The sequence below is a fragment of the Panthera leo genome, chromosome B3, assembly GCF_018350215.1.
Source record: "Panthera leo isolate Ple1 chromosome B3, P.leo_Ple1_pat1.1, whole genome shotgun sequence".
Classification (NCBI taxonomy): Eukaryota; Metazoa; Chordata; class Mammalia; order Carnivora; family Felidae; genus Panthera; species Panthera leo.
The window spans coordinates 17,235,948-17,251,187 of NC_056684.1; the positions used below are offsets into that span (position 1 = coordinate 17,235,948).

At 47.6% G+C, this 15,240-nt stretch overlaps 1 protein-coding gene across 1 annotated transcript in view; it reads right to left on the minus strand.

Moving 5' to 3' along the window:
- IGF1R (insulin like growth factor 1 receptor) overlaps positions 1 to 15,240 on the minus strand; it is a 300,773-nt gene that overhangs the window by 231,730 nt on the left and 53,803 nt on the right. The window contains exon 2 of the mRNA XM_042941109.1: positions 14,346 to 14,891. Coding sequence (XP_042797043.1) covers positions 14,346 to 14,891 — 546 coding nt within the window. The remainder of the gene's footprint in view (positions 1 to 14,345; positions 14,892 to 15,240) is intronic.

The window sequence follows — 15,240 nt, forward strand, 5'->3', positions numbered from 1 at the left end:
TGGCTTCGTAACGTAGACATTCCAAGTCTTCCCACAACGTTCAGTGAAGGCTCCTGACAAGAGATTAATGAGCTGTTAACCGCTATCTTCCAGGCCTAGCGATTTTGGCTTCTCCCTCTACTACAGAGGCAGTGCAAAAAGCAGCAAGTATCCCGCGCCATGCTAAATGGAGCTGCCATACTCAAACATCTTCACCTTTACTGTCTGTGATCCAAGCTGCTCTATTAGCAGGGAGAAGAATCTTGGCTAGCTTCAAAGCTCCCTCATCTTTCCATTACTTCAAATGGCAGCCCTTCCCCACTCTCTTCTTTGCATTAAGTAGCAGGAGCTGAGAGATGCAATCAATTTAACAGTTCATTCTGCCCATTTACATTACTTATTTGTTTTAGCAGTTCCTCTTTGCCACAAATGCCTCCTTTGCCCATTCATGTCTGCATACTTAACATAGATTTAATATTTCTCTGGGCCAAAGATCATACGCTGAGTTTTTCTTTGACTGGAAGACAGAAGAGATGAGGAGAGGGGGAGGATGTCTGGAATCCCTTCATTCTTGTAGACCACTCCAGGGAGCAATTCTCCATACATTATCAAAAGCTTAGATCAGCACCCGCACGTTTCAGACCCAAAGTGCAGGGGGGAAGAACAGGAGAAGCGACTAAAACGCACTGAGCCCATCTGTTTCAGGCACTGTTAGACACTTCCCTGACCTTGTATCATAAAACTTGCTTGGTGGCCCCGTGGTGGAGCAGGGAGTCGAACCCAGACATGGACCCCCAAGTCCACATTTCATACAAATCATGCCATGAGTAATCAACCAAAAGTCCACCATACAGAAACCAACTCAAGTCCTTTGAGGGCAAGAATCACACACATCTTCTTCTTCACACACATCTGCTTCTTACCTCCTACAGCACTTGGTGGACACGTTCCAGATTTGACTCGGAATCCTCACACCCAGACAGGCAGGAACCTGGCAGTGCTGACTCTCAGCTCCTATCCTGACTGCACACCTACAGACCCCTGCAAAGGCAACTTCTTTGTTCCCCCAAACCTGAACATAAGCCCTTGGAGAGAGAGTCCTTCTTTTTGATACCAGATATAAAGTGAAAACGACTAGCTTCCCACCACCACCCCTGCCTCATCCAACCATCATACACCAAAGGGATAGAGCTTCTGGATAGAGCTCACTCAAAAAGTCTTCTCCCACATGGAACCAAAGCTGTGGGCAGTAGATACAAATGGTATCTAAGACAAACAGACTGAGGGCAGGTGGGGGGCACAGGAGGGGGAGCTGGTTCGGACCTCAACCACCATTCAGATTTCTGCTTTTATGAAATAATGTACTCCGAATTCCAAACGCCTTACCAAGTTTTGGAGCACAACCCATTCACGAGTTGAGGGCCGTATATACAATGCCAGGCAAATAGTACTGAGCAAGTGTAGACATTTTTAATGAAAGGCCTCAATCTCACTTAAGGCAAATATTCTTCCCATGCAAAGCCCCAAATATGGCACTCTCCCCCTCCTCTGCTCTCAGCACTCTTTGCCTCTCCTCTTCTTTTGGCCAAAATTCTGGAGCGCCTCATTACACAGCATAAATGCTCTATCTCTATCCTTTGGAATGTCATGTGTTTTATTTTATCGCATAACAAAATCACAAGTTTCGTTCACGTTGCATGGAACTTGCCCTAAATAGATCAACAGAAACAATGGAGACGATTTTGGCCAAGTAACAAATGTGAAAACCTGCAGAGACACATCGAGACCTAACTTAGATGGCACTTCTCATTCAAGCCTCTTCACCCTTCTTCCTTACCACAGGAATGATACGTATATAATATATTCTCTTTCATTTCATGAGAATGGTAAGGAGGAGCAGGAGACCCAAAATAATTCACAACTCAGCAGAGGTTAAGGACTTACCCAAACCATGTTTAAGTGTACATGCAGGTACACTCTCAAACTTTCACTCATGCAATTGCTCTTAGACTTGGTTGATAATGAGTTGGTTTACTCATTCCAGCTAGGACTGCTTTGGTCATCTAAAAATATTTTATCAATCCCTTTTTAAAGTTCCTAGACTAGAGTGAGGCAGTATTAGTGCCTAAGATTAGTGTGCTCACACCTGCCCTTCCCTGAGTGGAGACTCCCTAGTCTCTACATCCCAGACACCTCCCTTCCCGCACAACCCAGCCTCCCCATCTTCACGGGAACCAAACTACTCACATGCTACCCAGGGTCAAGCCCATGTGGGAGATGGACTTGTATGAAACATCTTTTCCATGGGCCTCCCTCTGGCAATGAAGGTAGAGAAGCAAAATGTATAAACAGGGCTCAAGTCTGGACTCACAAGGGGCTTATCATCTATTTGCAGAAAGACACAAATGGTGAGTAAGCAAGGTCTTCTGAAATGACTGTCAGCAGAGGGAAATGATCACTGACCAGAGAACACAGCAATGGCTCCATGCCTACTCCATGCCAGTACACGAATGACTCACAGGTGCATGAGCCCTCCGTAAGGGAGATGTGGGGAGGTCTCACGGAAGAGCAGACTTGAGCCAAACCCTGAAGCAGACAATGGTTAGGGAGAAGCCAAGCAGACAATGGTTAGGGAGAAGCCATGAAGAGCATGGCAACGTCTGCCCCAGCTGAAACTCGCCATGATACACACCAAAGCCAGATTGCCTAGAACCAAAAATGCACACAAATGTAAAACACACCCAACTCTCAAACTACTGAGAAAGTATTTTAGTTTCTCTTTGATCAAGCCAAAAGTGCTTCTGAGTCCAAAGCAACTCAGCAGTATCATGGTAGACATCAGTCACTTGCCATGATAGCAGGAAACTCTTGCTGGGCTATCAGTTTGCTCAGATTCTGGATGAGGGAAAGCCTACTTTAGTTGAAAAGAATGATTTAGATGAATTTAAATTCATTCAACATAATCGTGTTACATCGGTGTTTCTCAAAGTACTTATGAATAATTCACTTTGGTAACAGCAAAAGCCAGACCAGAATAAGTCACTTCAAAGATACAAGACTTAACATAAATCCTACTGATTTTCCTAGTCTCAACGCCTTCTCTAACCACTTTTATTTCTTTCTACCCTATCACCGAGATGCTTCGCCAGCCTCCTATCTTACTTACATCTGCTACCAGCTCATCAGAGCCTGTGAATCACAGCCACCTCCTGGGACCCCACAGCCCACCTACCACTCTCCAATCCTGTCCCTAAGGGTAGAGCCCATCCAAAGAGCAGGTCAAATGCTTTATGCCTTTACAAGTCTAGAATGTCTGTTTCCATTTCTCTAGCAGTACTGACTGAAAACCAGGGCCGATGGGTCCATCTTAGGTTCCTAACACCCTACTCTGCAATAATGAATCTCAGAGCTGGAAGGAAATTCAGGCTCACTTGGTTCAAAAAGATGAGGAGACCAAGGAGCAGGGAGACTGAGTGCCTGGCTAAGGTGTGGTGGAGGAGGTCCGATCAGTGCTTTCCACAATACATGATGTGTACAAAATTTTCATGCAAGCTCCACTGCACTGATCAGCTGCACTGCCCCCTTCTCCTTCCTGCCATTTGATGAGCCAGTCACCCACCTCTCCAGGCTGCCTTCAGAGAGGAGAAGGCACCGACCAGAGGTTTGCATTTATTTTGCTACAGTGGAGGCACTGAAGACTGGAGTTACAGGGGGGTGAGGAGCTGCTGTAAGCAGAGTCCACGCTTCACGCTTTTTTTGAAAATGCATGACGTACACCAGGCTTGTTTACACACACAGAATCTGAATGAGCTCATACTAAACGATTCACAAAAACCACTCACCTTTTATTGATTAGCTGAAGTGGGGTCTGAACACCATCCCAATTACCATTTCCCTCTAATGACCACTTAAATGCCTTCTCCATCGGCTCTTCATCCACACTCTGAGGCTTTCCATGAATGCCGTGCCCGGCAAGACAGAGCTGCAGTTACCCAAACGAACAGTATAGACCTTCCCGCAAGACCAAAGCAAGTTGAGGGTCTGAAGCCCCCAACCTTGCAGTGTGACTGCATTTCCAGGGGTCTTCCTGGGCATAGTAATTGGGCAGAAGGAAGCAAGGCCCTGACAGTTATCCCTATGGGCCCATCAGTAAATCTAAAATCAAATTCGTCCCGCAAAACAACTTTCTCTTGAAATGGTGGTCTGTTAGGTCGGCTTCTCCTGTTTTACCAATTATCCATCATATAAAATTTGCTTTAATTAAGCACCCCTAGACATTCACCCTCCTAATCGCCATCTCTGGCATCCCGTGACTTTTCCACGGAAAGTCCCCCCCCCCACAACAAACAAATATTTGTTGAGATGAAGAAGCATTCTTCTGAGAAAAATGACGCGTTCTCAGAATTCCATTCGTAAACGACGACGATGTCAAGATCCTTCAAGCCCTGACTGCCTATGAGCCTAAAAAAGATGGCCAGGGATAAGGTGGCAGGTGGCGAAGAAGAAGCAGGAAACCCAATGATCTCAGAAGATGACACCATGCCACCTGGACCATGCTGCCTCGCTGGTGTCCCCTAGACCGTGCACGAAATTATAAAGAGCAGGTAAAGAATATGCCCTTCTGCATCCAGGCTTCCCTGTCTTTCCTCGTGGGTGGGAGACAGGACAAGGTACATTTTCCACAACCTTGCTTAAAATCTGTTCCAAAGCTTCTTTGACACAGTTATTCAAAACCCTTTAAAGGAAGTACCTATGGATTACAAAATAATCCAATCATTTCAAGTTCACTGAAGAAGACAACAAAAACTATACCCCTACATCTTACCTGAGGAAAGACTAGGAACCTATCAATATCATCTACTTGGCAAAGCATAAAGGGACCATTCAGAGGTTAAGAAATCAGAATGGAAATGTCCTAGTAGGTTACAACTCCAGGAACAAGGCTAGTCCCTTCTGACCTAGGGATCTAGCTAGTTTCCATTTGTCTGCATATGACTACTAGTACCTTCTGTGGGGGTCGGGGGTGGGGAGGGGGACTCCTAACTCGAACACCATGGCTCCCCAGGAATGTTTCTAATAATACCAACCTTCATCTTGCCTTTTTTCTTGTATCGTAGGCTATTTGCTTCCCCATCTTTCTTTATTATTTTCCCACCTCTTTTTACTAGTATGTCCAACTCCCTGGTCTCAGGCAGCTGCTAAAAACCATCCAAGCACTTTGCATCTATCCGGAAATCCAGAATGGCAGCCCTGGTTCATAGATCCGCTGCCAAGGGCAGATGTACGCATATCGCAGCTGGGCCGTCTTCCCCAGGGGCCCCTGGGCACAGTGGGCTCGGGCCCAGGGCCTGCATGGGCTCCGGCAGCTACAACCTCGTAAACTCCATCCGAGTCCCTTCATCAGAACTTGCAAACACAAATTAGAGGCAGCTACATGCTGGGTCAGTCCGCACAGCCTTTTGTACACAAGGCTACGAGTGAGGATCAGGCAACACCGAGTCTCCAAACACGTTGCCTCTGTTCCCATCCCACGTGGATTCCGTGAAAAATGGCACGAAGAAACGAGAGACGACCGGGCGGTTGTTTGTGACCAAGGCCAAGATACAAAAAGCGACTTCTGTCCAATAATGAGATGAAACAGAAACCGGGCTTCCGGGAGAAGGCCTGACATTCCTGCACAGCATTTTCCCACCCACCTGATCCCCTCGAACGGAAGGAAGATCTAAGGGAGGACAGAGAGAGCCACTGTTTGTTTCCTGCACTGGGGGCGAGAGGAGGGAAAGGAAACAAAACAAAACAGCCTAAACAGGAGAAGAGGCCGGGTGGGAGCACAGAGTGGTATGCATGAGCAAGTACACACACACACACACACACACACACACACACACACACACACACACACACGCACACACACATACTGCGAGCCTTTCCCAAAGAAGAGAAATAAACAGACATGCTTCAGCCTGGAGCAGACGGTTGGCTACCTTTACTATGTGAGACTGGCATTTGTCACAAATAAAAATGTACATCCTTGTTATCTTCCCCCAAATCGTGCCCACTCTATAACCACTTTACTGCTCTCTGCAAAAAACGCATTAAAAAAAAAAAGATAACATTTAATGTTAGTATCAAACAAGAATCTTGTTGATATTTCTTAAATTCTTCCCCACACCACGCTTGCAAGCAGAATAAATTCATAGGGTTTGATAACCAAATAAATAGAGTTTACATGTAACTACAGAGGCCCCACTGGCATCCTGATACAGTCATATGTACCTCACTGAATGTTCTTTAAAGATACGGCTTATCTGGACAGACACAAGAATTTGAACAATTTGGATTAAATTAGCAAGATCCACTCCTACACTATGCCATGCTATTTATGATAATTGAATTTTTGCAATTTAGAAAAAGCCATAGAGAAAGACCATTTAAGATATGGCAGTAAACATACACATTCAATGCAGTTTAATGCTCACAATTCTAGATGGTCTCAGAATGCAGCTCTTAGACAGTTTAATTTTAGAAAGACTAGCAATTGGCTATCATTTCCCAAAAACCTACTATGTGCTCGGCAGTCTGTCTGGTGCTTTGTAAGTTCTGTCCCTGCCCCGTCCTGTTTCACAAATGGAAGATGGGGAAGGCAGCCTCATTCCAGGACCTGGAAACACACGAGGCTAATGAGTGGAACCCTCTCAATTCATCGACTCTTCTTAAACCTTTGCCGTATGATGCCACCTGTCCATACTGGAATGTAATATGTATGTGTGTGTGTATGTATGTATCTCCCATTTTGTAGAAAACTACATATTCTTGCAAATATCAACGTTAACATGCCATGATGGTCCACTGGGGAAAATCACACCTTTCAGGTGCAGAGCCACTGGACATGCTTGGAGACCAGCCGAACAGAGGATGCCAGGCATGTGATGGCAGGTGCTGTCTCCACGGAATCCACAATGACAACTGTCAAGGGTGGATACCCCCGGAATGTCAGGAGTGAGGCCCCAGCCAGTCCCATGACACTCAAAGGACTGTAGAACAGCGTCTAAGCTAACACGCAGGAGCACAGTCTTACCTGGATGGCCACTCTTCCTGTCTATGACCCGCCCTTTTCCACTGACCCCAGGAGCCTGCAGCACTCCCTGACCTGAGATGACAATCATCTCCACCAAGCTCCGAGAACTGCTCAGCTCTCATTCCTGCTCCTGCAGAGCAGTTCACACAGTGACAGGGAAGACTGTTCCAAAGACTGAGAAGATAGGCTGGATACAGAAGAGAACCCAGAATGCTCTAGATTTCAGATTTTGACCGGAGGTTCCTTCTTCCACACAAAAGATTACAACATGTCTTAAATCTAGATTCTCAAGTTATGCACAGTGATAAACAGACGCCTGCTCTGTTTAATATCCTGTGTGTCACAGACAGAAAGATCGCATCTCTTGCTACCAGAGTTCCGGGAACACTGTGGCTGTCTCTCGTTTGCTCCCAGTCAGGGGCGCAGTCCATCCCACAATGGTGCTCAGAGACCCCGATTCAGACAGCCTGAGTCCCGGAGTCACATCACACGCTAGAAGGAGGTATGGTTCCAATTCATGGCTTCCAGCTTCACCACGGGCCAAACCTAACTTTTGAACCACCTTATGCATTCAAGTTGAGCGATGCTGTCTAGCACAAGGTTAGCCCTGGGCCCACGTGATCCACGTCATTCCCACTCAAATCAAGAATGTCACACTGGCGTACACACAAGAAAAGCAAGATAGAAATGTTAACGTAACAAAAGAGGCATTTTAGGACTAGAAGGAAAAGAGGACAAGCTTTTTTTTTTTTTAAGCTTATTTATTTATTTTGAGAGAGAGAGAGAGAATGTGAGCAGGGGGAGGGCAGAGAGAGGGAGAATCCCAAGTAGGCTCTGTGCTGTCAGGGCAGAGCCTGATGCGGGACTCAGTCCCACAAACTGTGAGCAAGACCTGAGCCAAAATCAAGAGTCAGACGCTTAACCGACTGAGCCACCCAGGTGTCCCAGAAATCAGGACAATCTTACAAGTAGGCTCAACTGGTGAGTTCTGAAGGGATTTCAGATATTTCCAAACACCTAGAATTGCAAAAATCACCCTAGGAGAGTTATTCTGAAAGCCTTTTTACTCTCTGAGATCCTTATTAAAAAACAAACTCCTGAAGGGAACCCAGGAAGGTGACACCTTAATTAGGGGAAAATCAGCCAAGAACAAAGCCTTTCAAGGAGCCAGGCAGGAGAACTAAGAGATGGGGGTGGGCTCAGAGGTGTCCCAGAGAGCCATGGACACAAACTGCTTCACCGTATTGGTAACAAGGGTCGACAGTCAGGGAGAACAGAATGTGATCTCCATGCTTGACTATAAAAGGCATAGAAATGAGGCCCAGGGGCATGTGACCCCCTTCTAAATAAAGATCACCCCCACACTAGGAGCAGCTGACCAGAGCAGGGGCCTTCCGGGGGAAGAGAGACAAGCTCCTACCATCAACACCATGCCAGACCCACTCCACTGGCTGCCTTCTCATCCAGGATCCACAGACCTGCCCCGGCTCCAGCTGGAAAATGCAGGCCCCTCTTCTCATCCACCTTGGGCAGTCTGGAGGGCCCAGGCATGCTAGAACCTGGCGGCCGACCACACAGTGTTTCGCAGAAAGAAATACCCCTCACAGAAGCTTAAAACTTGGAGGAGGAGGAGGAGGAGGAGGAGGAGGAGGAGGAGAATGAGAATGGAGAGGAGGGGGAGGAGGGGAGAATTAAGATGAAGTAGGCACATTGCAGGGCAGAGAAACCGTGTCCCTCACCTCACCCCACTCCAGCAGGTGATTTACAAACACTTAAGCAAGCCCCTCACTTTCACCCGGCAGGCCAATCTCTAAGAAAATGAGGAAGGGGAACAATTTCACTCCACACACCAATACCGCCCTGTGAGAAGTATCTGATAAACAGGAACATGAGAACCTATTTTTTTTTTTGGGGGGGGGATGTAGAATTGTCTTTTTTTATACTACCTGCCTTCATTTTGAGTCCCTGATCTCATCAGCAAGACGGCTGTAAAATGTTTTCCTTTTGTCAATAAAGGGAGCCGTTTACTGCCTTCTCGCACAAAGGCTCCAATCTGCTATTTTCCTGCTTTCTCATTTGGAAGGCAGTGGCGAAACGCAACAGACCCCGGGACCACTGTTTCCAGTCAGCACCCTTCTAATTGAAAGAAGGCTGTGCCACCAGCAAAGCTGGCCAGGCTCGCCACCTTCATGAATTTCCTGGCAAAGACTAGGCCTTCTCGCAGGCAATACAGGGATGTGAGTAGACCACAAGCTGTTCATCCTGATGGGTTAAAGAGGACTTGGAGACACTGAGTTTAGTAGTAAGTTTTAGATTTTTGTTTTGTTTTTTGGGTTTGGTTTTTTTTGTTTGTTTGTTTTTTTTTTTGGTTGGAGGACCATCCATATCTGAAAACAAGTACCAGAGGGGTGCTTGGGTGGCTCGGTTGGTTAAGCGCCAGACTCTTGATATTGGCTCAGGTCGTGATCTCACAGTTCATGAGTTCAAGCCCTGCATCGGGCACCATGTGCTGGTGCGGAGCCTGCTTGGGATTCTCTCTCTCTCTGCCCTTTCCCTGCTCGCTCTCTACCTCTCTCTCTCTCTCTCTCAAAATAAATAAATAAACATTTAAAAAAACTGAAATCAAGTACCAGAAAGCCCCAGTGGCAAGCAAACGCCAGATGCCACTGAGGCAATTCAATCGGGCATGAAAAGAACCACAGGTGCTTCCAGAGTATCTACCCTCACCCGCCCCCATCCCTAGACACGGTTGGCTTTCAGCAAATAACTGTACAAAGTAAGGGATGGTGCCAAGTGCCACAGGCCAAGTTCAACTTTTAAGATGGTTTCTGCACTTCTCCATCACCTTGGGCCTTGAATCCTTCTGACAAGGGCAGGACAGAGAAGAGCTCCTACCATCCACGGCTGATCCTCCCTGCCAGTGACGAGCCGGACACAGGGTTGGTGATGGAGCTCCTGGGTAGCAAGGACCGTGAAAGCGACACAGGAGACATCCACATTTCATAATCCTCGAGTCTTTTGGCTTGCTGAGGACTGTTATTACACACTGCTCTCTGCAGAGGGGCGGGGGGTGGGGGAAACAGATCTTCCTGACAATAAATCTTTCACAAAGCAAGTGCGTGCTCACCCCTGGGGTGACACCCGTGCTCTCCGAGATGTGGAGGACGCGCCCAGAATTGACTCAGCAGTGCAGAAAGTGCCACTGCCAGGTTTCTCTGCTACGGGAAAGGCCCACCAGAGTCTGCAAAGTCCCAGAGTCCTATGCCAAGGGGCAAGAAGTCTGCCAGTGAGGGCGGCCACCTGGCCAGCACATGCAAGCACCATCACGGGCCAGGGACACGGCAGGCAGAAGGCAGGCAGGCAGCTTGTCGGGGGCATGCATGGCCCAATTTCATGAGATTCCACAAGCTCCCACTACAGGATTTCAGGTAGAGGAGCCTGTCGGTCAGAGCATGTGTTAGGGAGTTCACTGGGCCGAGGCAGGGGTGCAGGAAGGCTGGAGAGAGGCCAGGTCGCTGAAAAGGGCAGAGGGGACAGCGGAGGGTGGTAGATCTGAGAAACCCTGGGATGGAAAGGGCTTGTCTTGCAATTGGAGGAGGAAGCATCCAAACACCCAAGTTCCCGACATGGGAGCGTGGAGCACCAGAACGCTGTCCACGAAGAGACAGAATAGAAGAAAAAGACTCAGTAGAAGGGAGGAGACAGAGAAGACTAGAAGACACTGAAATGCCTGTGGTTGTCTAGACAGGAATGGATATGTGGGTCTAAGAGCTTATAAAGAGGTCTAAGCTGAAGATGATATTTACGGACCAGCTGTAGACAAAAGGATGGTGAAGCAGCAGGTGGAGCATTCTGGGGAACAAGGGCAGTGAAAAGAGGCCTAGGATGGAAGTCTGGAGACCGCCAGGTACTAAAGACTAAACCAAGGAAAAGGAGCCGGAAAAGGAATGGTTGTAGACATAGGAAGAGAAGCAGTATCTTCCTAGGAGGCCGGGGGTTGGGGGGGGTGGGGGGTGGTTGGGGGGGAGGGGTGGTCACCAGGGCTGAAGGTCAGGGCCACAAGTTACATTTTTACAGAAGGGAGAACACCGTACATGACTTTTTAAGGGTCAGTCACTCTTTAGCCGTAACTCAAGCCTGCATAAAACCACTTCTCCAAATCACAGGACAACAGAGAAATCCTAAAGTGGGTGGAGAACCCACGAAGTAGTCATTTCCTTGATGGGGCTGTCTACGAAGCTGCCTGCCACCCACCGCCCAGTTAGGATACCTAAGAAGGAGCCGAAGGAAGAGCACCAAGTAAAAAGTGCGTATGAGCACTCCAGGATTGAGGCCTTCTCCGCGGTGTCACAAATTTCACACGCATCCCTGATTTGACGTAGCTCTCCAGACGCTCTCCCTGCTTCTGTGGGCAGCCCTGTGGAGAATAACTGAATGGGGTTCTTCCACACTTCACTGTTTTAAATGGGCATCTTAATGCTTACGTTGACTTCAAGGTAGACATTGTGTCCAGGCTCAACACCCTTCACCAGGCTCCTTGAATGACTCATAAGCATCCTCCTGGAGAGGGATATCACAGCACTGCAGTGCTCAGCCAGAGAGACGATGGGGGACAGAGAACGTATGGCCTTAGAAGGAGTGCTCTAAAACAGCACTCTCCAACAGAAACAGAATGAGAACCACACCTGTCCCTTCAAATGCTATAGTAGCCACATGACAAAGTAAAAAGAAACAGGTGTAATTAAGTTAATAACATATTTTATGGACTCCAGTCTGTCCAAAATATTATCATTTCAACAACATAATATTAATAAGGAAATACCTTACTTTTTCTCCTGACCCTGCTACATCTTTGAAATCCAATGTATTTTACGCTTTGAGTGAGTCTCAGTTCGGACCAGGCCACAGTTCAAGCCTGAATGAAGCCACATGTGGCTAGTGGCTACCACATCAGACAGCACAGGTCTGAAGGGAATCTATGTAAAGAGAGAGCTCTGATTCAATTAGAAAAACCTCTTAAGAAGCCTGCCCATGCATGCTGGAGTTTTCCTGAAACTCCCAGATGAAGAGAAGACAATTTCCTTGAATGCTGGTAGTAATTTTTCAATAAATACTCCCTTGTAAAATCTCAGAAAAACGTCAGCAGGACTGAGAACTGGCGGGGGAGAAGCCTGCAGGGTGCGGCCTTGGGGAAGCAGGTGTCCAGCCAACAGGCCTGTCAACATCAGCCATACCAGCACCAAGGCCCAATTTCTAACCCCCATTCTTTTTTCTGGTGCTTTTCCTTTTTTTTTTTTTTTTTTTTTTTTTAAATAGTCCAAGTGCCCTATGAGAAAGACAGGATCTATCCCAGATGAAGAAACTGAGGGCCAGGCAATTTAAATTACTTGCTCATTCCCGGTCCCAGCTACCAGACCTGGACCCAGAAACCAAGCCTCGCCTCTGCTCCAGGCTTCTTCAACAACCAGCTGGTCAGAAACAGCCAAAAATCCACAGTGAGGCCAAAGTAAATATCGACTGAATCACTGAACAAGTGCCCACCTAATGACTTTTTAAATAACACCTCCCTTTTGTACAGAGCTTATGAGTTTTCAAAGCAGTTTCGCACACATTTGGTCACCACTGAGGAATAATATGGGACTGCCCTAAGGAACATTCTAAAGGTGCCCAACCATGGCCCAGAAGGCTCGTCCAAGGTCACCCAGGCCATTTACACCGCATCCAACATCTTCCCACTACACACGATGCCTCCCTTGCTGACGCCTTTTTCTTTTAAAATAAAATTTTAAAATGTCAAGACTACTTAAAAAGGTATTTTTGTTGTTTTCCCAAAACCAGTGGGTAACCTAATGATAGGGTACCGTTTTAATCAATCACAAATGTGACTTTAGCACAGGACCTTCTTCCAACCCTAGCCAACAGGGACTCTTCAGCGGCCTGATGGCGTTCTTGGCCATCCAAGGTCCTAGCTGAAGCCAGTGGGACCCCTTCCCTTATTAATCAAATGTTCATGTACACACTGATGGAATGATAGCAAAAAAGTGTGAGCTGGGTCAAAGAAACCATCCTTTTCCTGCTTCAACCCTGGAAGGGAAACAGAAACAACAGCTACCTGTGGGGTCTGGCCTTTATTTTGTTTATTTTATACACTTCAAGGTTTAGGCGAGCCTACCAATTTGGGATTTCTTGGCTTTTCATGACTAGCTAGAATACATGAGCTCTTTGGGTCTTTAACTGGGCCAACCATTAAATAATAGCTATTTATAGCTACCACGCTGACTTCCAACCAGTGAGAGGAATCTTCCTGGCCAATATACCTAAACATTGCGAAAAGCAACACAGCAGAGGCCCAGAGTCACCTTCTAATACCAAACAACTTGGGTCTCAAGGTATTGATCACAATAATTCAAGAGTCTGGTTATACTCAGGCGTAAAACGGGCAGACTGCTGATGAACAAGAAGGTTCAGAATACCACCACCTGGACCAGAAGAGCAGTGGGCATATTTCAAAATTCTTCCACTGAGTGATTTCATAAGACTTGTAACTCTTCAGGGGACAAAAAAAAAAAAAAAAAAAAAAAAGATAGAAAAAAGGAAATGGACGCACTGGGGTGTACAACTATACTCACTACACAGCCACCTTCAAGTACAGCCTGAATGCGGGATTCCTGAAACCTGGTCCAGGGCTCTCGCACCATGGCCAGGTGCTCCATCATAAACCAGCAACACATAAGCATCATAACATCACTGGGGACCAAGGAGGGAGTGGAGGTCACCATTTTCACAGGATGTGAATTGCATTAGCTCTTTACTTTTCCTTTATTCAACCATATTCCAAGTATATTCATGCTAAGGAAGTCCCGCCATGCCAAAAGATCTCTTTTCGTGCAAAGGATGAACGAGTTGATCCCTAAGCAGTCCCTGACTGCCAGGGCGTAGGCCCTTCCAAACACAGCGGATCACCTTTCTCATCAGAAATCCAAAACTGAAGGTCGGTGAGCAAGCTTCTAGCCCAGAAGGGTGGTGGATTATTTCTAGTACATGATTTGAAAGGTCTTGATGGCAGCCATGCCACAGTCCCGCATCCCATGAGTTCCCAGATGCAAAAGGAAGCCAACCAAGACCCCCACCGGCACACGGCAGGCGGACGTGTCCTCAGTGCCACGTCACCGCACCCTCCCAGCAGAACCCCCGGCAGAACCCGTGCGTTCCAAGAGGAGGAGGGCAAGGGAGAGAAGGAGGGGAAAGAGAAGCGGCACAGGGAAAGCCACATCAGCGCCATTCTTACTTTTCTGGCAGCGGTTGGTCGTCCAGCAGCGGTAGTTGTATTCATTGTTGATGGTCGTCTTCTCGCACAAGGGCTTCTCCTCCATCGTCCCCGGACACAGGTCCCCGCATTCCTTTGGGGGCTTGTTTCCCACGATGTAGTTATTAGACACCGCATCCAGGATTAGGGACCAGTCCACCGTGGAGAGGTAACAGAGGTCAGCGTTTTTCTCAATCCTGATGGCCCCCCGGGTAATGTTCCTCAGATTGTAAAGCCCAATATCCTTGAGATTGGTCATCTCAAAGATGACCAGGGCGTAGTTGTAGAAGAGTTTCCAGCCGCGGATGACCGTGAGGTTCGGGAAGAGGTCCCCGAGGCTCTCGAGGCCGGCCACGCGGAACAGCAGCAAGTACTCGGTGATGACCGTGAGCTTGGGGAAGCGGTAGCTGCGGTAGTCCTCTGCCTTGGAGATGAGCAGGATGTGGAGGTAGCCCTCGATCACCGTGCAGTTCTCCAGGCGCTTCAGCTGCTGATAGTCGTTACGGATATCGATGCCCGGCCCGCAGACTGGAAGGGAGACAAGAGGGCAAGGGCGGGACACGTCTGAGTCAAAAGGAAATCATTTTCAGAACTACTTCCCACCCCACAATATGGTCAGTTTTCAGGAAACCTATCTTATTATTGTTATTTTTAAAGAAATAAGACTCAGTTCTTCGCAGCAGACCAGCTTTAGGTATAGGGCCGCAGGCGGACTATCTGAGTCTCTAGTTGGTCAGCTGTCATTCGTGAAGCGTCTACTCTGGGCCGGACGTTGTGCAACACACACGGCGACCATGGGGGATGCCGTCCCCATCCCACTTATGTGTAAACCACAGCTCTGAGCCCGGGGTCGTACACGAGAAGCACATGCGGGAAT